At 38.1% G+C, this 22315-nt stretch overlaps 6 protein-coding genes across 6 annotated transcripts; 2 read left to right on the top strand and 4 right to left on the bottom strand.

Annotated features, from left to right (window-relative positions):
• Window positions 1–629: 629 nt before the first annotated feature.
• On the bottom strand, window positions 630–1219 carry BDF20DRAFT_871402 (ubiquitin-related modifier 1). Its single transcript, XM_053081105.1, has 3 exons — window positions 1151–1219; window positions 925–1086; window positions 630–857 (listed from the first exon to the last, which is right to left on the bottom strand). Exons 1-3 carry the CDS (start codon window positions 1180–1182, stop codon window positions 740–742), a joined length of 312 nt encoding a protein of 103 aa, XP_052936689.1. The 5' UTR covers window positions 1183–1219; the 3' UTR covers window positions 630–739.
• A 662-nt stretch (window positions 1220–1881) lies between these two features.
• Window positions 1882–4499, bottom strand: BDF20DRAFT_871399 (70 kDa heat shock protein 3; the record flags this gene model as incomplete). Its single annotated transcript, XM_053081104.1, has 5 exons — window positions 1882–2084; window positions 2163–3649; window positions 3871–4286; window positions 4379–4400; window positions 4481–4499. The coding sequence occupies 5 exons, from the start codon at window positions 4497–4499 to the stop codon at window positions 2073–2075; spliced, it is 1956 nt and encodes a 651-aa protein (XP_052936688.1). The 3' UTR covers window positions 1882–2072.
• A 430-nt stretch (window positions 4500–4929) lies between these two features.
• On the bottom strand, window positions 4930–9069 carry BDF20DRAFT_906210 (coatomer protein alpha subunit; the record flags this gene model as incomplete). Its single annotated transcript, XM_053083247.1, has 7 exons — window positions 4930–5148; window positions 5218–6621; window positions 6690–8053; window positions 8128–8346; window positions 8419–8760; window positions 8827–8968; window positions 9052–9069. 7 exons carry the CDS (start codon window positions 9067–9069, stop codon window positions 4930–4932), a joined length of 3708 nt encoding a protein of 1235 aa, XP_052936687.1.
• Window positions 9070–9908: 839 nt separating this feature from the next.
• On the bottom strand, window positions 9909–11240 carry BDF20DRAFT_871373 (uncharacterized protein). Its single transcript, XM_053081103.1, has one exon. The coding sequence runs from the start codon at window positions 11174–11176 to the stop codon at window positions 10328–10330; it is 849 nt and encodes a 282-aa protein (XP_052936686.1). The 5' UTR covers window positions 11177–11240; the 3' UTR covers window positions 9909–10327.
• A 1555-nt stretch (window positions 11241–12795) lies between these two features.
• BDF20DRAFT_871371 (uncharacterized protein) lies at window positions 12796–16654 on the top strand. Its single transcript, XM_053081102.1, has 2 exons — window positions 12796–13492; window positions 13622–16654. Exons 1-2 carry the CDS (start codon window positions 12991–12993, stop codon window positions 16228–16230), a joined length of 3111 nt encoding a protein of 1036 aa, XP_052936685.1. The 5' UTR covers window positions 12796–12990; the 3' UTR covers window positions 16231–16654.
• A 2837-nt stretch (window positions 16655–19491) lies between these two features.
• On the top strand, window positions 19492–21896 carry BDF20DRAFT_871364 (uncharacterized protein). Its single transcript, XM_053081101.1, has 3 exons — window positions 19492–21308; window positions 21389–21505; window positions 21619–21896. The coding sequence occupies exons 1-3, from the start codon at window positions 19685–19687 to the stop codon at window positions 21675–21677; spliced, it is 1800 nt and encodes a 599-aa protein (XP_052936684.1). The 5' UTR covers window positions 19492–19684; the 3' UTR covers window positions 21678–21896.
• Window positions 21897–22315: the final 419 nt, after the last annotated feature.

The following is a 22315-nucleotide window of genomic DNA, read 5'->3' as shown; positions in this document are numbered from 1 at the left end:
TGAAGTATTATTTTGAGGCGTTGATTGATACAAACTACATCGAAATGATTATCTAATCTTCGCGTACAAATGGCGTGAAGACTTTATCACTCCGTGTGCCTATGAAAGTGGAGGTTACAGACTTTGAAAAAAGAACTCTGAATAAAGTTGAAGAATTTGCTCAGCAAAATGGTATACAATAGAGCATGCAAACTGAAAAAAGTATATAGATGTAAGCTGTACCCGTCATAGCGATATAATGAAATACACAGCTCATGAAAGCATCCGTTTGGCGTAAGTAGAGATCAAGCAAGTAGATTTTAAAGGCTATTCAACTAAGGCAGCACAGCAACTGTTTAAATTGTTAAGGAACTTTCGAAAAGTGAATCCTTTCCTAAACAGAGCAAAATATCGACCAGGACGAAGCTCGGAAACGCGTGGGATAACTACAAACAAAATATTGCTAGCACTTCTACGTGATCATATAGCTCCAATGAGAGAAATGAACCCGAGGAAGAAGGCTTGCGGCGATTTTTCTATGATTAATTTGACTTATATCTTGAGCTTTTTATCTAAATCTTCCTTCATTTTTGCGCCCATTCAACAGCATTAACGATATAGTTTACTTTCGAGAACAGGTATCAGGCTCCTTCACAATTCTTTAACGAAGCGCTTGCTTAATAATCACTTTTTTTTTATTTACAAAGGCTGTCTAATGTAAGATAACAATAGAATAGATCCTTGCGTCCAATATATACAATTAACCACCATGTAAGGTAGAAATAAATACGATCTCATCTTTATCTTGTAATTCATATTCTAATTCATCGCACAATTCCCAATCGACATTGTTGATCAACACTAAAATGCCGGGACGACTAGTATTTAAAATGTTAGTAAGAAGCACAGACATACTGATTTATCAATACTTTTGTAGACTCTTACACAGTATCCTTTTCAACGAACAATTCTTTTCTGTCAGTCATCATATTATCACGGATGTAAAACAGTAGATCCTGGAGATTAGAAGGGCTGCCAGCATTGTTGGTAGCGGGGAACTTGATTGTGTGCTTGCTCACATTGTTAAATAGAAGTTCCATACCGCCGCTATAAAACAGTTGGGGACCATTAGAAAACCCCTAAAAGTAGCGTCACATAAGCTGCAAAGTACCTGAATTCGACGTTGATGTTTAATTCTGACATTGTACAATTCTGATCAGAGTGAAAAGATGTGTTCTCGGATGGACTTTCGTTTTGAATTCTGAATTCGGACTTTTATATTCAGTTTTTTTTTTTTTTTTTTTTTTCCTTTCTAAAAATTTCAAGCCAAGTTAGTGGTTGGAGGTATCCATCAATTTTTTTATACCATTTCCAACCACCACCATTATTGAAAACTCAACATTATGTGTACAATCTGTCTTACAAGCAGTTACTGCGGGAAAAGACTCCGTTCAAGTAGATGTTGAAGGTTTAATTGTAATATGTTATAAGTAAACATGCCCTGTCCCTTCGCGATGTGAGATCAATTCCATACAGTCTAGACACGCTTTGTCCATTAATGAAAATGTTCAGGAGTGATTATTTCGCAAACCCTCTATGATAAAAGGACAGTCAATTGTAGATGCTCAGAGCTTCAGTCGAGAAAGGAAATATGTCAAAATATTAATCAAGTCTTCCGAACATTTAAAAGTAAAATGAAAGTAGTACATAAAATTACATAACCATTCAGCTTCAGAACAGTTATAAATCGCCGTGATATCAGCGGTAGACGGCTTTTTGGTAGTCCATTGATGTGAAAGAAACAATGGTAATGTAAACTAGTACAACTACACGATTGGATAAAAATTCTTAATTAAAAATACAAACGGTTGCCTCAAAAGCGAAAAAAAAAAAAAGCTATTTGTCTTGATACACTTATGACAAAACACAAAGAAAATTTATTACTTTTGTAAAATAACAAGTTCTAGGTTTTCTAAAATAATATAATTAGCTATTCATACCTATAATATATATAAATCGGTTAAAACAGAAGGGAAATCTACAATATGATCTTTGGGAAAACCAACATGGCATTAACAGAAATGACGAAGTATTTAATCAACCTCCTACGTAAAGTAAATAAGCATTAGTGATAAGATGTTTTGTTTTTTGTTTTCTTTTAAGAACTACAATCAATGACTTACTTCAATGGAAGGACCATCGGATTCGGGAGCAGCAGCACCAGCACCAGGCATACCACCACCGGGCATACCGCTCATATCGGGCATACCACCAGCAGCGCCTTGTTGTTGTTGGTAGAACTTCATCATAATAGGGTTAGCAACTTCTTCCAATTCCTTTTGCTTGGATTCGTATTCTTCCTTAGAAGCTTCTTGAGATTCATCGAGCCACTTGATAGCTTCATCAACAGCGGCCTTAAGCTTGTTCTTATCATCTTCGGGAAGAGCAGAGGCAACCTTTTCTTCTTGAAGAGTGTTACGAAGGTTGTAAGCGTAGGATTCAAGACCGTTCTTAGCAGTGATACGGGCAGCAGCAGCTTCGTCTTCAGCCTTGTATTTTTCAGCATCATTGACCATACGTTCGATTTCTTCCTTGGAGAGACGACCCTTATCGTTGGTAATGGTGATCTTGTTGGACTTACCAGTGGTCTTGTCAAGAGCAGAGACGTTCAAGATACCGTTGGCATCGACATCGAAGGTAACTTCGATTTGAGGGACACCACGAGGAGCGGGAGGAATACCAGTCAATTCGAACTTACCGAGTAAGTTGTTGTCCTTGGTACGGGCACGTTCACCTTCGAAGACTTGAATAAGGACACCAGGTTGGTTATCGGCATAAGTAGAGAAGATTTCAGATTTCTTGGTAGGAACAGTAGTGTTACGCTTGATCAAAGCAGTCATGACACCACCAGCGGTTTCAATACCGAGGGAAAGAGGAGCAACATCCAAAAGAAGAAGATCTTGAGTCTTTTCAGAGGTATCACCAGAGAGAATGGCAGCTTGAACAGCAGCACCATAGGCAACAGCTTCATCAGGGTTGATGGATTTGTTGGGCTCCTTACCATTGAAGAAGTCAGAAACCAACTTTTGAACCTTGGGGATACGGGTAGAACCACCGACAAGGACGATATCGTGAACTTGAGACTTATCGATCTTGGAATCACGGAGGACCTTTTCAACAGGTTCCATAGTGTTACGGAAAAGATCTTGGTTAAGTTCTTCGAAACGGGCACGAGTCAAAGAAGTATAGAAATCAACACCTTCGAAGAGGGAATCGATTTCGATAGTAGTTTGAGCGGCAGAAGACAAAGTACGCTTAGCACGTTCACAAGCAGTACGAAGACGACGGACAGCACGAGCATTACCGGAGATATCCTTCTTGAACTTACGCTTGAATTCTTGCATGAAGTGGTTGACAAGACGGTTATCGAAATCTTCACCACCCAAGTGAGTATCACCAGCAGTAGCCTTGACTTCGAAGATACCATCTTCGATGGTCAAGAGTGAAACATCAAAGGTACCACCACCCAAATCGAAAATCAAAACGTTACGTTCACCTTCAACCTTCTTATCCAAACCGTAAGCAATAGCAGCGGCGGTAGGTTCGTTGATGATACGTTGAACATTCAAACCGGAAATCAAACCAGCATCCTTGGTAGCTTGACGTTGACCTTAAAATGAATGGAAAAATAAATTTGTGAGTTCCCTGCTGCTAAATAAAATTTTCTTGTCCTATCGTCATGGTCGGGTATGCAAAAATCCAGAATGAAAAATGTATTGCTTGCAAATTCATTTGTTGGTATTGGCTGTTCCGCGTTTGCATTTGTTGATGGGCTATTGATTTTGCTGTTTAACCGAACTTAAAAAAAAATAAAACATATATAATACTTACTGTCATTGAAATAAGCAGGAACGGTGATAACAGCGTTCTTGACAGTACCACCGAGGTAAGCTTCGGCAGTTTCCTTCATCTTAATGAGGACCATGGAGGAAATTTCTTCGGGAGTGAAGGTCTTGGTTTCACCCTTGTATTCGACTTGGATGATAGGCTTGGAGTCCTTATCAATAACCTTGAAAGGCCAGTGCTTCATATCAGCTTGGACTTCAGCATCATTGAAGCGACGACCGATCAAACGCTTAGCGTCGAAAACGGTGTTATAGGGGTTCATGGCGACTTGATTCTTAGCAGCATCACCGATAAGACGTTCGCTATCGGTGAAACCAACATAAGAGGGAGTGGTACGGTTACCTTGGTCGTTAGCAATGATTTCGACACGGTCGTTTTGCCAGACACCGACACAAGAGTAGCTGTAATGATACGAAGGGTACAAAGAACATCATTAGATATACTATTTTTTTCCCCCTAAAAACACGCCTTATAGGCCCGTCCAATAACTTACGTAGTACCCAAATCAATACCAACTATTAAATATTAAAGTGAATCGAATGAGTTATTGGGCCTTCCAAATGATGCTATGCGGATGCCAAGATGCTAGACTTACCAGACTTTCCTTCAGACATGATTGTAATTTATGATAAAGAAAGAAAAAAGGAAACGGGAATTAAGCGGCAGACAACTAAACTTTTGGTTCCCAAAAAAAATTTACGTGATTTGTGACAAGTTTAGAATGTAAAAGAAAGTAGTGGAATTCTCTGATAATTTATACTCATTTAAGTGGGCAGAAAGGTAAAACTATCTCTTCGTACTTGAATTAGCTAGTGTTACAATGAGTAGATCATGGTCTCTTTCAAAGAGAAAGTGATAACCTGTCTGCAAGGCTTTTTATAATGGCTTGAGTAAACTTATTCTTCGGAAACGCGTTTAGAACTTGCACACAGTCATTTTATTCATTTCTTTTCAAGTCTAGTAATGAATAATGGAAACACATGTTTTTTTTTCTTTTCTTTTATTTTTATGAATGAAACAACATGAGATAAAATGATTATTAAACTAAATTCCACCAACTTTTGCAACTTCACAGATGCTGCAAACCTTGCCTTCGTACTCGGGTTTATATGAAGCTTTACAATAGCCACATTCAACCTTAGCAGAGCCACGGTAAATAGGTTCAAAAGTGGCTGCGCAAACATCGAAGGGATTGTATTGATCATAGTCGAATGCAAGTTCATCGTGCAATGTACGTTCACAAACGGACTGGATTTTGCGTGCCTAGATGTTTTTTTAAGAAAACGAAATTGATAAGCGCGTGTAATATAGTTATCATCTTTTATAACCAACCTCTTCAGCTACTGTTCTTGGAGGAGCAAGTTCAAGCAATCTAGTTGCGAACTGTGACGCTGTACTAAAGTTCTTAGCTCTGAAAGCTTGTTTTGTTGCTTGACGTAAAGCTAACTGCATGTGTGGCGTTTGTAATTGACAATGAGCAAAATATGAAGCTAATTCCAAAGCACGCTTCAATTCTTCGGGTGTTTGACCAGTAATACTTCTACGCTTTTGTTCCATAGCAAGACCCAAAAGATATTCACGACAGATACCAACTAATTGAACCAATTCAGTTGCTTCATTGTCATCTGCTGCTATCGTAAAGAGAACTGAATGTAATAACGATTTGAAACTTTGAGCAGCGGCAACCAGTTTGCCCGAAGTGAACAAACGATAAGCAGCTTGAAGCTGTGTAGTAACAATGTTTTGGAAGTTATATACAGCCACAGGCAGCGTATTGCGTGGTGAAGAGTTCTCAGGGTCACGTCGTAAATTATGTGTGATATTTGGTGTGCTGGATAAACCAGCAATAGTGATATGGGCACCTTGATAAATCGCCAAGAAATGAGATTTGAGTGGTTCGAAATTGACAATGCCCTTTTGACGGTTCAAAATTTGCATGGCACTTTCAAACGCGCCTGCTGCAATATGATCTGCAGCCTGACTTGACTTTTGAGCCCAGACAGTATCTTCGTTGACGCCTTCTGTTGGTGCGACGAATTCAGCTGTCTCCTTGGCAGCAACATTGCCCATCTCTGCGTCCAACTCTGCCTTGATATCGTCATCGTCATCCCAACCACCTTCTCCATTATCATCTTCATTATTAAATTCATCAGGGGCTGTACCTAATAAATCATCTTCCACGGCAGGTTTAGCTGAACCAAATCCAAGGTCGTCATCATCACCCCAATCACCACCGGCTGCCTCGATATTATCGATTTGCTCATCATATGAAAAACTGGGAGCTTTGAGAGAAACATTAGCATCTTGTTCTTGTTGTTGATGCTGACGAGCGAAAGCACCTTCGAAAAAGCTTTTAGAGACAGACAACAGAGGCCAGTTGGTATCGTCGAGTTGACAGACAGGCTTGGGAATATCAGATAATTGCTCGGGAACTTGAGGTAAGTCGATTTCATCTTCGGTTTTGCCTGTAGCTGCCAAAATAGCGTCTGCTTGCTCAGTTAATCCATATGTCTTAGCAGTCATGTAAGCTAAAGGTAGTTGGCCGACATCCTGTAATAAACGAACACGCTCTTCAACATTACCGAGGTAGACCGCATTTTGGAAGCGCATTAAGGGGTCCTTTTGAATCTGAGAGATTTCCAGCATTTTGTTAAGATTGGTTTTGTTACCCTGAAGGAGGTATAAGAAGGACAACTTGTCCATCTTTTTTGTACGCTGGTAACATAGTTCAACGATCTAAACACAAAGATAACATGAATAAATAGATTTTCATAGTATAAACCAAAAATCCTCAATCTACTTACCTTGAAATTACCATGGCGCAAAGCTTCAGCGCCAAGCTTGGACCAATAATCAGGCTTATTCATTGCTTTGGCAGTTTCAAGCGCAACGTCCAAGTTACCACATTCAATAGCCAGTTCAAATCTGGTTTTGTCATCCCTGACAAAGTGGAGAGCAATTTCAGGATAGCCTTTCTTTTGGAGATAGGCAATAATAGATTGTCCGACCAAGTTGGATGTACGGATGATATGGAGAACTTCTTCATATTGTTTTCTGACAAGAGCCAGTTTGAAGCGATATTCTGTAGGGTCAATAACAATTTCGCGAACCTTGCCATCACGGTCAATAGCATAAATCTTCTTTCCTTTGATTCTAGTCAGATAGATAGGTTGATCTAACGTACGAATAATACCGTTATCACCCTGTGGTAAGGCGTACTTAATATGATTCAGAGTACAGTAAATCAATACGCCAACGTCATCCCAAGTAGCACTTTTGATACGGATGGTTTCATGGATTTGGCTGAGTTGCTTCAACTCTTTGCTGGCAAGAGTAATGGTGTGTTTGCTTAAAAGTGCAATCATTGACATATCATTAGACCAAACAGCATATTTGACAGATGACACGGCTAATTCAGCAGTAATACGACGTTGCTGAATATCATATAAGATGACAGAATTGGGTGTAGCCATTAATAGGGCACCTGGTCCAGCGTAGAAAACATCGGTAACTTGACCAGGAGTTTTGAAAGATTTGGTTTCCTTATTAGCAAGATCACGGATTTGAATCATTTGATTGGTCTTATCGAATACAGCAAATCGATTACGGGCAATGAAAAGAGCAGCAAAACCGGATCCTTTCATTGACTCATCTGAAGGCTCTTGTAGGGTACCACCCAAACTCTTTGGGAGACGGTATAATTCGTAGGTACCGCCTTCATAAGGGGAGGTTAGCAAAACCGCTCTTTCTGCAGGATTGTAGGATAAGGTACGAGGAGCGACGAACTGAGAGCCAAGTTTACGGACTGACAATACTTCTTGATCAGCAGTGCTTGGGAAATCATGAATATGCAAAATATTGTTTTTAACATAATAAAGTTCGTTGTTATGGACTTGGAAAGCAGGACGTTCACGTTCTAATTTGAAGACAATCAGACCACTATCATGTCCTGCAGCGAACAAATTGAGCTCTGGGTGAGCGGTTAAAACCCAGAAACGATCATGATCCCTTCTAAAGGTTGCGATAGCAGTACGCTTAGTTAAATCCCATACTCGGATGGTTTTGTCTTCACTATCGGACAGGATGAGGTCTTGACGAGGATGGAAAATGGCACTGGAAACATTGTTGTAATGTCCACGGCAACTGTCTACTTCCCAAGCTTTGGTGTCTACAATTTTTAAGGGACGTAATGAGCTATGAATCATCAAATGTACGTTATTTTTAAAGTTTGCTAATACTTACCATTCATTCTCCACAGCTTGACTTGACGGTCATCACCAGCAGAAATGATTAATGGAAGTGTAGGGTGGAAGGAAGCCCAGTTAACACCATGGTCATGACCCTCTAAAACATATTTTACCATAACATCAGTAGCCCCAAACATATCTCCGCCGGGGCCTGGTCTACCCATCATGTCATCCATTGTCATCGCTGTAGGTGCTTGAGATTTCTTTCGTAGACCTTAATATAGACAATAAGTTCGTTATCAAGAATCGCAGACAGTATTGCTCGATTTCACAAATGTATATCTACCTGTAATGTCCCAAACACGAACTGTTTGATCCATAGACGCAGAGACAATAAGATCTGTCTTGGGATGAAACTGAGCACACATAACATAATGGTTGTGGCCTGTCAATATAGCAATACATGCTCTCGATTGCCAGTTCCAAATTCGAATAGTTTGATCGTCAGAGGCTGAAATAATCCAAGGCAACTCGTTGTGAAAGAAAACAGTACGCACATAGTCAAGATGACCGTTCAATGTGAAAAGACAACGGCGGCTCTTATAGTTCCAAACTTTAATTTTGTAGTCATCTCCACCAGAAACAAATAGTGGCTGTGTAGGATGAAAAGCGATACCTCTTACAGGACCTATTTGTTGTAAACATTAGCAGGATTGATACCTTAAGAAATAATGGCTGAGTAATTTATTCTCACCATCGTGTTCTTCAAAGCGTTCAAGCAAGGTTCCCATTCGGTAATCCCAAAGTTGAATACAGCCATTATGTAAAGAAGCTAAAATCCAAGGACGTTTGGGGTGAAAGGCAACACCTTTAACACGGTTGCTTTTTGACTCAAACTGTAAAACCGAGTAATACAATGTCAGATGAAAGCTGGTTTGTACAATTTAGAACTTTCCATTTTTAATTTGCTGATCCGTACCTTCGTGAGCATCTGCATCTTTAAAGTTCTTATTTATTTCACTATTTTAAATGATCCTGTCAATATACATCCAACTTAGTTACGAAAGCGCGTTCCTTAGATGAGTTTGTGACAAAATTTACCAGAAGATAAATGTTAATTACTACTCCAATTCGATGTCTTTTGTTTGGGTGAATTTGGACCGAGCAATCGGGTATTATAGTTTGTTAAATACGACTGCTGTAGAAACACGGATGACTGGAAAAGACGTGTTGTGAAGTAGAAAGAGATTGAAGAGATGAAAGGCGAACCAAAAAGTGTATATCAAATACTCAAAATGTACCAACCAAAAACGGAGTGTTAAAGTCCAATACAAGAATAGAAATTCAGTTTGTTGAATGTATTAACAAACCAATCAATGAAAGCTGAGTGACGTGTCCGTAAGAATGCTGGCGGCAGAATATCCATATTGACAAGAATACTATACATGAACAAGTTGAGTAATGAGTATCCCAGAGACTAACATAGAGCAGTTTAATACCAACAAAAGAGCTTCCTAGTAAATCGGATACACTTCAAGTGTATTCAGGAACAGGCACGTGTTGCGTTATCCCTATCGTTGTCGCTGCACACTGATTTTTATTATAAACCATCACCAGGCCATGTTAAGAGTTCTGATATTCCCTATTAGCATTTTGACCGTCAATAGCACTATTAATCTATTGATATATGCTTACAGTGATAATCGCTTGCAGTAAATGGAATTTGTTTGCTATGGTAGTATCTTGCCTATTCAACAGTTTTGGTTTTACCACGTACAAAAAGAAATGTATTTATGTAATAGTTTCTCTATTAGATTTTGAGGAAATGAGGAATTGAGCGTTTATTCTTGCTTTCATCTTGATACTACAAAATCAGCAGAAAATTTTAACTAGCATTGAAATACTACTCTTAGAACTAATTGAATCGCCCCTTCAGAAGCATTTTCAGGCTACATTACAAAACTACAACAGCCACATTTCTATATACAACAGCACAAAACTATATGCACGTAAGCAGTTCTTGATTGACTTTTTGTTACTATTTCCTGAGCAAAGGGGGACAAATTAGTATGCTAAGTGTCTCATTTGAGTTGTATAGCTGTATAACGGTGGCGAGTACAGTCATGGAAATGTAAATGTCTAGCTGGTGTAAGTTTTATTCATTTAATCATATTCACTTTTTATTTTCTGTTATAAAATAGACAAGAATGAAGCATACTTCTTGTTGAACATATGCTAAATCAATTGAATGACAGTCAAAATGGCCGTAAGCGTGTATTATACTGAGGCTGTTTGAAGTCGAAAGAGCTGATAGGTGGTAGAGGTTCGTCTCTGAGCCTTTTACGACTTCCGCTTTCACTAATTTCGACAACGGCTGTTGATGAGGCCAGCTTATTAAGTTTTTCGCATCTTACTTTGTCTTCTTCCCTCGTGTTTGACAAAAATGCTATCAAGACCTTTAATCGATCAATCACTACTGTTTCTTTCCTTCTATATATTGCATCATAGGGTACCGTAACTTCAAATTGCTTCAGTTGCTCAAATGGTGGGTCATCTAGTCTTTCATATTCAAGTTGTTCGTATAAGCTGCCCAAGCCCATATCCAGCAAATGTGATTTAGACACAGCTGTTGCGTACTCTTCCTCATCATCGAATGCGTAATTCTTGAAAGAGATAGGTATTTGATTTGCTCGTTGTAAAAGAAGCAAGTTGCCAGCAAACGTACACAAATGTTTGTTTAATTCTAACAGAGTATCCAAACCTGCATGAATTTTCAATTCCTTTATTGTATGAGCAAACTGATCAAACACAAGAAAATAGCCCACCCAAGTTAAAGGTAGGTTAAACATCGTTAGGTTGGATATTCCATACAGTCGTGTTATACGTGGTATGGTTTGTCGTATAAACTTGTCCGTGATTGTTGAGTCATTAACGGGGAAAAGCATATTGGTCGTCCATATTTCGGGGCTTTCATATACAATGTTTTCTATGATTTTATGACTTTCTGCAAACTCAAGTACATCTTTTAAGTTCAAATAAGATGCAATATGTACTAAGATACTTTTAGGTATGACATTTATCAAATTCTTTTTGATATTTAGCATTCTATGAGAAAAAATGAGAATAGTAGCAAGTCTATCGATGGTAAAGTTATAAAAACTGTGCAAAGAGAAAAAGAAAGTTTGCCTTGAAGACATATAGTTTTATTGTGCAACAAGCATTGCCGATTTCAACATTACATGAGCACAGTGTCACTACTGCCTTTTTCCATTAAAATAGCAGCTTTTGAATTAGTTTTTCGCGCCTCAAGTATTGGATTTGCTTCTCTGGCAAATAACCACTGACCCTATAGCTACTGTTCTCAACGTGGCTAACGAAGAAAGCAATAGCAATAGTCAATTATATAATATATCTTAGAAATGCCCTATTGAACTTTGCCGTAGCCTATGGTGTCCCGATTGGTTTTTGCCCAAATAATAGCCCTTTCATCGTTTCAGATTTTGTAGCGCTTTGTCATCCAGTCTTATTGGCTGCAGCAAAAGGTTAGTAAGCCAAGCATAAATGCAGGCTTTAAGTATTTAAAGTGAAGAACCGTTAGTTTGTTTTTCGAACGGTGTCCGTTACAATGCAAACAGCGCAATTTTCAAGGCAAAATGCAGTGAGTAAAGCATGTTAATTCAAATTATTACAAAGGACGGTCAATCTTTTGTACGAAATTAGCTTGTTTAAACCTAATGTTGCCACTAGAATAATATAGTCCAGATATTGGGTAGGTTTATGCATCTTTAAGGTGCATCATGTTAATGCACTTGAATATGCATGTATAAATTACAGATGGAAAATGCCGAGTGGAAATCAACTTACATATTTCATAGACTTGCCATAATAAAGGAGCCTTAGACTGTAAGCTTTCTTACTACACGTATTTTTTTTTCAATTCTAGAACAGCGCGAAGCAAACCTTTCTAGTAAGTTAATAGGTACACCTAGTAGTAAATTTTGAATTTTGTACAGTAACGCCTTTATATACAAAGCTGCTTCGTTCATTATTACTTCCTCACATAGGAATCTTTGAGAATAATTACGATAATTAGTAACTCTCACAATTGTTATAGAAATACAAGTTTTGGGCAATAGAAGAGTTTACAAGTAAGATTGCTATACTTCAAAAAGGTGAGCCAAATAAACGAGAAATACTTCTAGGTGTCTCTATAGATGCGATTGGCAATGATGGATATTGTTGCGATTTGTAAGCGCGCAAAATCGATATTAAATAAAGGCAAATGCCAAATGGTCATTTTGTATTCAATACAAAAACAACCTCAATAATATGGTGCACTATAAATTGTTAACGGTAAAATGTTGGTGTACATATTCTTGGAACATATATAATGCGTCTGAAAGTAGTTTTCTCCATTGAAAACCTTCTTTTCTCTTCTTTCCAGACAGACAGTTATTTCAAGAATGCTGACAATTCATCCGGGTGCTAAGATTTGAACTAAAGGCTTAAAAGCTTACTCTTGAGCAATGTCCAAGTAGAGAACTATAGTCGTTAGCAGCAGTTGTATTATTTCGGAAAAAAGTATGCCCGCTATAAGAAATATGAATTTTATTGTATGGCAGCGACTGTTTTCAGAAACCAATTCGATGATTGTAGGCCTTTCCCGGATCGTCTCAGCCAGTCTCACCATGTGTAAGAATGTGGAGAATGAAAAAAAAAAAAAAAAAAAAGCTGCATTTTCTATTGATTTTTTACCGGAAACTGCACACTAAATTCTTTTTAGACTACACTTTCTTCGCTTTCCTTCTCTTTGGGCCTTTACTTATTTCACTCATTGAACCAACTTTCCCATTCATTCATTTTGTAATCAGAATCGCGTTTTGGGAATCGAAGGCAAACACTTAAACAACATCAACGAATGCTGACCATATTCACCAAAGGATCAAATCCTTTTCCTCCATTTTATTCGAGTGGGGAATTTTCGTTCACTACTCCACTTTTCCTAACGCCAACTGTACTCCTTGTTTTTATCCTTTTCGTTGGCTCTATACGTTATTTATATACAAAACATGTTTCTTGGCAAGACATTTCTAGTCCATTCGTACCACGAGAGAGGAGACTCTCTCCTCTCTCTAAATTGATTATTGGTTTATCGTGTACTGTAACGGCCACATTCTTGATTGATGCCTTCGTGCTTATCACCAGAGTCTTTCTCGAAGAAGGATTGTTGTCCATTATGCTCCTGTACTATATTGGTGCTTCGTGGGTAGCTTGGGTTATTGCTTTAGCCTGTTTGATGGATGAATCACACAAATTTTCCAAGTGGTATTGGATTCAATACACTTTTTTCGCTTTAGCAACTGCTGGTGACACGGTAGTCGCTTGGTTATGGGCCGTTGGTGTTTGCAAGCCAAGACCAGGTAGGTTTAGAACAATTAAAAAGTGAACTTGCAGATAATCGTTGCATTGATCATGCTTATCATACAAGCTTGGTTTCTGCTTCTGTTTGCGTCTGTTGTTAAAATACGTTATGCATATGTGATTTATAGGTTCGATCTTCACTATTTATGACAACTTACTTTTGGGAATATTTATTGTACGATATGTACTTGAGTCATCAATATTTATCTTATCAATTGTACAACTGATGAACACCAAGCGCCATATTCGCCGATCCTCAGAAACTTCACCTTTACTTGGGAATGCTTCAAATTATGGAGCAACTATCAGTAATAACGCAGCCGATGAAGTTATCACAACATCAAAAATGGATGAAAATCGTAGCGGTTATCACGACTTTTTCAACAAGCTCAGAAAAGTAATGCCTTATATTTGGCCCCACAATGACCATAAATTGCAATATTTGGTTATAGTCTGTTTTCTCCTCATGATTTTCGGCTTGTCAATCAATGTCTTTACGCCTTTGCAAATTGGTTCCGTAGTCGACAAATTCAACAAAGAACCAGAAACCTTTGCTTGGGCAGCTGTTTTAATTTATGTTGGCTTCAAGTTCTTACAAGGCGGTTCAGGTCTTATTCAGGCTTGTCAGAATTGGTTATGGATTCCCATCGGACAGTTTACCACGCGTGAAATTTCTATCAAATTCTTTGCCCACCTCCATAGTTTATCATTACATTATCACATTAATCGTAAAACTGGTGAGGTATTACGTGTTGTCGATAGAGGTACCAACAGTATTGTCAATATTTTATCACAAATTTTGTTCCAAATCGTTCCTGCTCTAGCCAACATCTTGATCGCCGTTGTTGTATTTTCCGTGAGGTTCTCGTTACCTTTCGGTCTCATTGTGTTTATTACAATGGCACTCTATCTTTACGTTACCATAACTATGACAGAATGGCGTAATGCTTTCCGTCGGAAGATGATTGAATTGGATCACGTAGCTCGTGGCATCGCTGTGGATTCGTTATTAAACTTTGAAACCGTCAAGTACTATAATGCAGAGGGATTCGAAGTTAGACGTTATCATGATGCGATTATTGAATCTCAAAAGGCTGATTACAAAAATTCGGTTTCCTTGAATGTACTTAACTTGGCACAGAATGCTGTTATCACATCAGGGCTCTTGGCAGGTTCCTTGCTGTTCGCTTACGAAGTATCTCTTGGTAAGTTGACTGCTGGTGACTTCGTCTCGTTCAACGTTTATATGATGCAGTTGTATACACCACTTCATTTCTTTGGAACCTATTATCGTATGCTTCAGCAAAATTTCATTGATATGGAAAAAATGTTTGATCTATTCGAAGTCGAAGAAACAGTAAAGGATGCAGAAAATGCAGTTGAATTATATGTTACTGAGGGCCATGTCAAGTTCGACAATGTTTCCTTCTCTTACGATCAGCGCCAAACTGCCTTAAACGGTATATCCTTCACTATTCCTAAGGGCGCTACAGTTGCTTTAGTGGGCCCTTCTGGTGGTGGTAAATCTACAATCCTCCGTCTTTTATTCCGTTTTTACGATCCGCAATCTGGTCATATTTATATCGACGGTCAAGATATTGCTAGTGTGAAGCAAGCTTCTTTACGAAAGAACATTGGCGTTGTACCCCAAGATACCGTTTTGTTCAATGATACCATTCTTTATAATATTCGTTATGGTGATGTAAATGCATCTGATGAAGACGTCTACCGTGCTGCTAAAGCTGCACAGATCCATGACCGCATTTTGTCCTTCCCTGATGGTTACAATACCAAGGTTGGTGAACGAGGTCTTCGTCTCAGTGGTGGTGAGAAACAGCGTGTCGCTATTGCCAGGACCATTTTAAAAAATCCTCCTATTATTCTCTTGGATGAGGCTACTAGTGCTTTGGATACAACCACAGAGCGTAATATTCAAGAAGCTTTGGCTGATATGACAAAGGACCGCACAACCTTAGTTATTGCCCATCGACTTTCGACTATCATCAACGCAGATTTAATTTTAGTTATTAAGGATGGCAAAGTAGTTGAATCGGGCAGCCACGAGTCTTTATTGCGTGGTGCTCAAACTGGTCAAAATGATGGAATTTACAGAGAAATGTGGCAGAAACAACTTGATGATGTTCATGATGATAATCAAAGTGCAACTGTTAGTGGAGCATCAACTCCTAAAGATAAATCAGCTGAAACAAGCGGTATAGCTCCTGTCATTATTGACCAACCTATGAAACAGGTTGTTATCGAAAAAATAACCGAGCCAGTAGTAACAGATACGCCTCCCTCAAAATCTGCTATCAAAGAAGGCCTGAATGAAGAGGTTACGAAGCAATCTTTAATTGATGAAACAAGAAATGATACACAGAGAAAGTCTAATCAAGACAATGCAGTGATTGAAGAAACAAAAGAACTCGATAAAGCACAGGTTTTCTGTGAGAGTAGCCCATCAGCACAAGATAAGGAGGAAATAGACAACATTGATACTCAAAATGAAGAAGTGGATATTGAAGATCAGAATTCAGAACTGACCTCAAGTCAGAATGGTTTCGATAAAGAAGATGAACAAGGCGAAAACGAAATTGATGACACCGATAAGGCCAATACAGACGATGTGAACACAGATGATATCACCTTAAAGAAGAATGAGAGCACGTCAACTTCGGGCGGTAACAATAAATCGCGTCGAAATAGAAGAAGAAAGAATAGACGAGGCAAGAAATAAACTTAATAATTCAATACGAGTTTAAATTCAGACAGTTCATTTGGACGATTCAATTAATTCTTCAGATGTTCAGCTTATCTTTTTTGAATAAATAAAAAAAGAACAAATTAGACAAGATAAGCGTTGGTTTGAGAATATGAATTTGTCATTAGACTTTTTTTTTAATCTGTAACTAATCATGGCTTTTCCCAACTCCCAACACTTTTCTTGGTCAGCGGAGTCCATCTCGGCCTCCAAGCCCAAGAATCATTCTAAACGCTCCTATGCCCAAGTGGTCACGGCATCTAAACGTGTTTCGCTGATGCATAAAGGCATCGAAGCTCCTGATATTGATGAAGGCACGACTTATAGTCGCCTTCAAACACGTGTCTATAGGTCCTCACGTACAATGGGGGCCTTTTTATTATCTATTTCATCGGTTCTCAAAGAGTGCTTGGATATCACTGAATAATTGAGTATCCAAATTGATATCCAAAATACTATGAACTTTTCAAAAAATATTTTTTAATAAATCTTTCGCAAGGAGAAACAGGGATGACGATCACTCTACAGGATATAGTCTACTTGTTTGAGGCTGATGGTCAATTGAACATAAATGGGCTTGTAATTTCTTTGATAATCACCTAGGCCCAATATACGCAATAATTCACTCAAACTACATTACATGTATTTCCTATTCTCCCCACACCACTCATAAGATCTCAAACATGCACTTTTTTTGAACAAATAATTTATTCCAAAAGATATAAAAGAGACCCAAATGTTAACCCGAATTAAAGAGAATCAATAATCTTTGTTACAGTGTCGCTACTCAACTTAGTCCATTAGAATCCTTAAATTTAATAAGATTTATAGGGCTGAAACCTTCGGAGCCTTTGCTAATGGACCTTGCAGTGAAAGTGACAAAACTTTTACAAGACGCCAATGAATGTTTAATAAAGAACATTTTTAAGAGCTGTCAAAAGTAAAGGAATAACCTCTTTTTTTTTTTTTTTTGCTTTATTTTTTTGTTTTTAATCATCGTCTTTGTCGATTGCTCTAAGAGATCTCTGATGTTATAACACTGAGTCGTTAAACTTAAAGAGCGTCTGCAAATATTCAGCGTGTTTGCTAGATACATTTCATGGTCAGATGTATAGCTGTAGTATAATCGTAAAAAAAAAGTAGAGAAATCACAGCCAGAACTCACAGTTAAGGGGGCAGACCATCTCAGTTTCCAAGCTATCTATTTTTTGATTCTATACCGATCCATCAACAGCAACATTTTAGGCATCCTATTCTACTGCAAACTGTCGGCGTTGACAATAGTAAATCTTGGTTTCTTTTACGGACTGCACTGTTAGAACAGGTATTCAGTGATTTTCGAACGCTACTATTTATAGCACTACTGATGCTCTAAGATAGTATATGAAGCCTTTCACGTTTGAGCTATCTGAGCAGTACCAAGTAATTCTATTATAGAAGGCAGTCTTAACCAAAACCAAACCTGTCAAGAGCAACCATACCATCAGTATATTATTTTCTTTCGTCTATCAATTTCATGTACTTGACATATCAGAATGAATATTTTACTCCTTATTTTGTCAGCTTCATCTACTATTCATCGAATCGCTCAACAATAAGCATTTTCAGCTTCGTTTTTAGACTCTGTTTATTCATTTGTTGCAAATTATTCCAGTGCTAAAGCAGTATTCCTTGGTAAAAGTTATTGGTTCATATACGTCGTATGTTTCTTAAGCAAACGGTACTACAGCTACATATTAATATTTGCAAAAAATATAGGAATTATTGAAAATGGCCCTTCTCCATGTAGTTTATTCTTACTTCGAAAACAGAAATAAGGCCGAACTACATGTAAAGCATCGTCATATTGCTGCGTACCTCATATTAACGTTGAACAAAACCGTAAACATTGAATATATTGTACTTTCGTCGAATACTTGTCAGTCCTTTTAATTGACCTGTGGTGAAGATACCAAAAGATAAAACCCTTTAAACCACCCATGTCGTTAGCTTAGGGTTCGTTGCAATGACATGGTAGGCTTCTACACAAGCATCTGCACGTAATGTAACTATAAAATACAACGAAAAAAATTACTCTTCCTTTGAGTACAATAAATCAACTTATCACTTCGCAATTCTATTTTTATTTCAGCCTGTATGAAAAGAGTTTGTTTGTATGATACCCACTATCAGAGATATAAACGTTGCCAGCAGATGCCTCGTCAAAAAGTTCCGTGTCAGTGTGTTATCGAAAGAAGAGAATATGCTTGTGGTTTCATCCGATCAGAAGGTGTTCAATTACGTTTAAACATAGATTTTATTACATAATATTAATTTTTTTTAAAGCCCAATGTAGATATTAAGCTTATCAAAATTGCCCGGGGCAGCTCCAAAGGCTGAAAAGAATCTAAAAACCCCTTAGGGCTCAAGGGTAAAAAGGATTATGTACTAAAGGATTGTGGGAGGGGAAGAAGGTAACCAGTCGAGCAATAGGTGCCCTACCGAGGAGTTGTAGGCGGCTCTTGAGAGTGGTGTAAGTAGTCGAGTTCAAACAAAATGTGACAAAGTGCTGGCCATAGAAAATGCCAGTTTTGTATTTGGGATGGGTTGTTGATCGGATTTGTAGGAAGACGGTTGAGGACATAGGATATGGGATCACAGACTGATGTGGGGAGTCGTAGGCGGTGGTGCATGTCTAAACAGGAGATAGCGTGGAACTTTGTAAGTAATGACGAGGGATGTTTAAGGCAATAGGTTCGGTGGCCTCCACAAGCCAACCCAAACGCCATCGGATACCTCGGCTGCAGGTGTTCAATTACAGAAGTTACGTAAATTCTGAAGACATGCTTGAAATGTTTAGGTTTCCAGATGCAATATTTATAGTTGCAATAGAAACTGCAGCTTATAAGTCTTTTTCATCATTCTAGCAACTATTTGTTTAAACTCTTTGGTCTTGGGATATACTTTCTGCTTAAGCGATGCTCAAGTTAAATTACTGTTAAATATATACATCTAAATTGTTGCAGCATGTCAAAAATATGATATATTAAAGTATTTTCCCTTGAGGGCATTAATACTGCACAGACAAAGAGCAGGGCAAGACTCTCTTACGTTTTGGCAGAATTTTTTATCAAATGTTGACCTCTGCACCTCTTTAAGCAGTTAACTCAATCTAACGTGACCACTAGTTAAGGAAAAAGAACTTCATGGCTTCACTTTACTCTGAGAAATAGCTCTTTTTTCTCTTTTTTTTTTTTCTTGGTAACGTTTCGATGTAAAGTATAGTACAATTGAGATAATCGCTCTTTAAAACAAGCCTACCGCCATACAATTGTTGTAATCTTGATCTTTTTTCATCGGAACTCACAGAACAGTGTGGTGCACTTAGTTAAGCAGCATTAATACAGTCCTCTACTAGATAACGAGATTTTAGATCGTTACCAGCGCAGGGATGAAATGGCGAGTGTTAATCTTTCTGGCTACAGGCCTAGCCATGATATACTTTGTGAGTCTATTGCAAGACGAGCCATACCCTCATCCACTTGTCATTCAAGCTTTTATACCCATACAATCGCGACTGAATGAACCTTCCGAGGTCATTCTCTCTAGTATAACAGCGCAGAATAGAAATATCGACAACTACATATATCGTACGCTTATACACTATGAAGCCGTGCTAGACTCGAATAGGGGCTTTGTTCACGGCGTTGAATCCTTCAAGTTGAATGTCAATGGTTTAGTCATTCAAGCAAGGAAAAAGAAAAATGAATTCATCAAAGCAGTACCTGAAGAAGATTGGGAAATATGTTTCAAACATATCTTAAGCGGACCTATTACGAAAGTTGTTAAAGCACCTGAAGATAGTCCAACAGTTCAGTTTGCAGTACTTTATCACACCGTGGAAAACGATACAATTCGACACTATATAAGAGTATATTACATACTGCCATCGACATCAGTATCTAACCCTATTGCCAATAACAGCGATGATACCACAAAAACATATCATTACAAGGATATACTACTACCTGGAAACACAGACATCAACGCTATATCACTGGAGCAAGATTCAATCTTGTTTTCGCGAGAGCCAGATATGTACAAATTCAGAGTCATTCCGTTACCAGCAGACATCATTACATCACCGCCGCACTCGGAGAGGGCCAATGTCATTCCTCTAACGTCAATTATAACCGAAAAGAAAGGAGATGTTGTGCGAGAGTACCATCAACCGAGAGGAACACGCTCTCACGTTAATGTCTTATGTAAACTCTATTCATCCAACCCAGATACCTACAGAGTTTTCACTTTGGACATTCATAAAACGAAACATTTCTACCATACAAATGTATCTATCGTGGATAGTACTTCTTCAATCAACAAAGATAGCCATACTGATCATATTGGGTGGATTCCTAGGGACCATCTGTATTCCAAGGATGGTACAGTTATTCATGAACAGCTCCAGTATATGGCTTTTGTCGACGGGGCACATTTTCAACAAGAACATCGTATCATCCAAATGCCGAATCCTTCTGTGTCCCGATCCAGAGACTCCAAGACCATTGTTGTTTCTCTATTACGGAATGATTTTCAGACTCTCGATTTTACCGATAATGTAGAATACATAAAAACGGACCCACAGGAAAGTAGATATCTTTATAAAGATATTACGATTCATCAACATCAACAAGAGCTACCTGACAACGAGTTTAACATACTGAATGAATTTTATCATACTATGCAAGTGGCTGATACTACCAATATGCATGATGACAATACCGATATAAAGGGTCTTCAATTGAATGATGAAGGCACGATATTGGCAGTTTGGACAGAGACCAATTCTGTTTATATTTACAAGCGAGGAGAAGGTGAAGAATCTACTATACGTAGGGATCCTATGAATAAGCGGCAAATCAGTAAGAATAGAATAGAGAACAATTTACACCATAGAGACGTACCGCTAGAATGGAATTTACGTATGGTGATTCTGCCCACAGAAGGGCATTTGGGATCAATAACACCAATCGGAGCAGCCATATTTTGGAACCATGAAGGATCAAACTACATATGTAAGTCTGATAATTACTGTTTTGAAGTGATATAACACTGCAGGTTTAGCAATCAATAATGTTATATGATATACTGTTAGCGATTGGTATGAAAAATCATATAGTAAATACCTACCTAATTGATGAAACCGAGGAGAGACCGCGACATGTGACCAGCTTCAGAAACTTCATCAAAGAAAAATGGGATTTATGGACAGGTATATATGCGTAATCCAGACTTGGTTTGCAGATACAAAACAACTTTGTACACAATGTTTGATCTGTATAGTACGCTAACTTTATATCGTCTCCATTATCCTTTCTCAAATAGTGATGCTTATGGTGATCATGATATTTGCCATTAATGAATATAAAACATATCAGCAATAGTGGATGGTATATTCTTAGCAAAAATCACTGTACCTCGATATGTAGAACTTCGCCAAGCACCAACGTCCGATGAACTATGATTAGAGTACATTATTGTGTTAAAGTTCGAACAAGTTTTAGTCGAGATATCATACAAATAGTTAATTCTTTTTTAACACGAGTTACTCATTATACATCCTGTAAATAATAAAACTGCCTTCTACATAGACAAGTATAAAATGGTCACAGGAAGCGTCGTCTTATCTTACTGCTGTGCGAACTGCAACATTCCCATTTTTGAGGTGAAACAAGCTAGTTCGACTTCTTTCTACTGTAACTAAGCGGCAGTCTCAGTCATGAGAAAGTATGAACGATGAAAGCACTGCAAAGTAATATTACTACTCCTCTCAATATATTGCCTGTATAGTCTTTTCGCGATGAAAACCCCGCATCGTCTGAATAGGTATTAAGAAGATTACTGTTACGATCACTATCAACCGCTTTCTCATGTCTTTCATTCAATAGCTGTTAAAACCAAAATTTCAAGTATTTATAATACTTGAATAATCTTATGATAAGATGCAAGAATAATCATTTCAAAATCAGATATTCAGGAACTAATTACCTCAGTTACACACGTGGGTTAATCATAAAATGAT

This window comes from Mycotypha africana (assembly GCF_025528875.1).
Source record: "Mycotypha africana strain NRRL 2978 chromosome Unknown BDF20scaffold_5, whole genome shotgun sequence".
In the NCBI taxonomy this organism is placed as follows: domain Eukaryota; kingdom Fungi; phylum Mucoromycota; class Mucoromycetes; order Mucorales; family Mycotyphaceae; genus Mycotypha; species Mycotypha africana.
Note: the sequence above shows the minus strand (reverse complement) of the source record. Positions and strands in the feature narration are given on the sequence as shown.

Excerpts from the sequence above, each read along its gene's own strand:
- BDF20DRAFT_871373 (XM_053081103.1), bottom strand. The coding sequence starts at position 11,176 with ATGCTAAATATCAAAAAGAATTTGATAAATGTCATACCTAAAAGTATC.
- BDF20DRAFT_871402 (XM_053081105.1), bottom strand. The coding sequence starts at position 1,182 with ATGTCAGAATTAAACATCAACGTCGAATTCAG. Across the intron at positions 1,087-1,150 it reads AACATCAACGTCGAATTCAG|CGGCGGTATGGAACTTCTAT; the intron begins GTACTTTGCAGC and ends ACTGTTTTATAG. Across the intron at positions 858-924 it reads TTCGTTGAAAAGGATACTGT|TCGTCCCGGCATTTTAGTGT; the intron begins GTAAGAGTCTAC and ends TTTAAATACTAG.
- BDF20DRAFT_871364 (XM_053081101.1), top strand. The coding sequence starts at position 19,685 with ATGAAATGGCGAGTGTTAATCTTTCTGGCTACAGGCCTAGCCATGATA. Across the intron at positions 21,309-21,388 it reads TGAAGGATCAAACTACATAT|CGATTGGTATGAAAAATCAT; the intron begins GTAAGTCTGATA and ends ATATACTGTTAG. Across the intron at positions 21,506-21,618 it reads AAAATGGGATTTATGGACAG|TGATGCTTATGGTGATCATG; the intron begins GTATATATGCGT and ends TTTCTCAAATAG.
- BDF20DRAFT_871371 (XM_053081102.1), top strand. The coding sequence starts at position 12,991 with ATGCTGACCATATTCACCAAAGGATCAAATCCTTTTCCTCCATTTTAT. Across the intron at positions 13,493-13,621 it reads TGTTTGCAAGCCAAGACCAG|GTTCGATCTTCACTATTTAT; the intron begins GTAGGTTTAGAA and ends TGTGATTTATAG.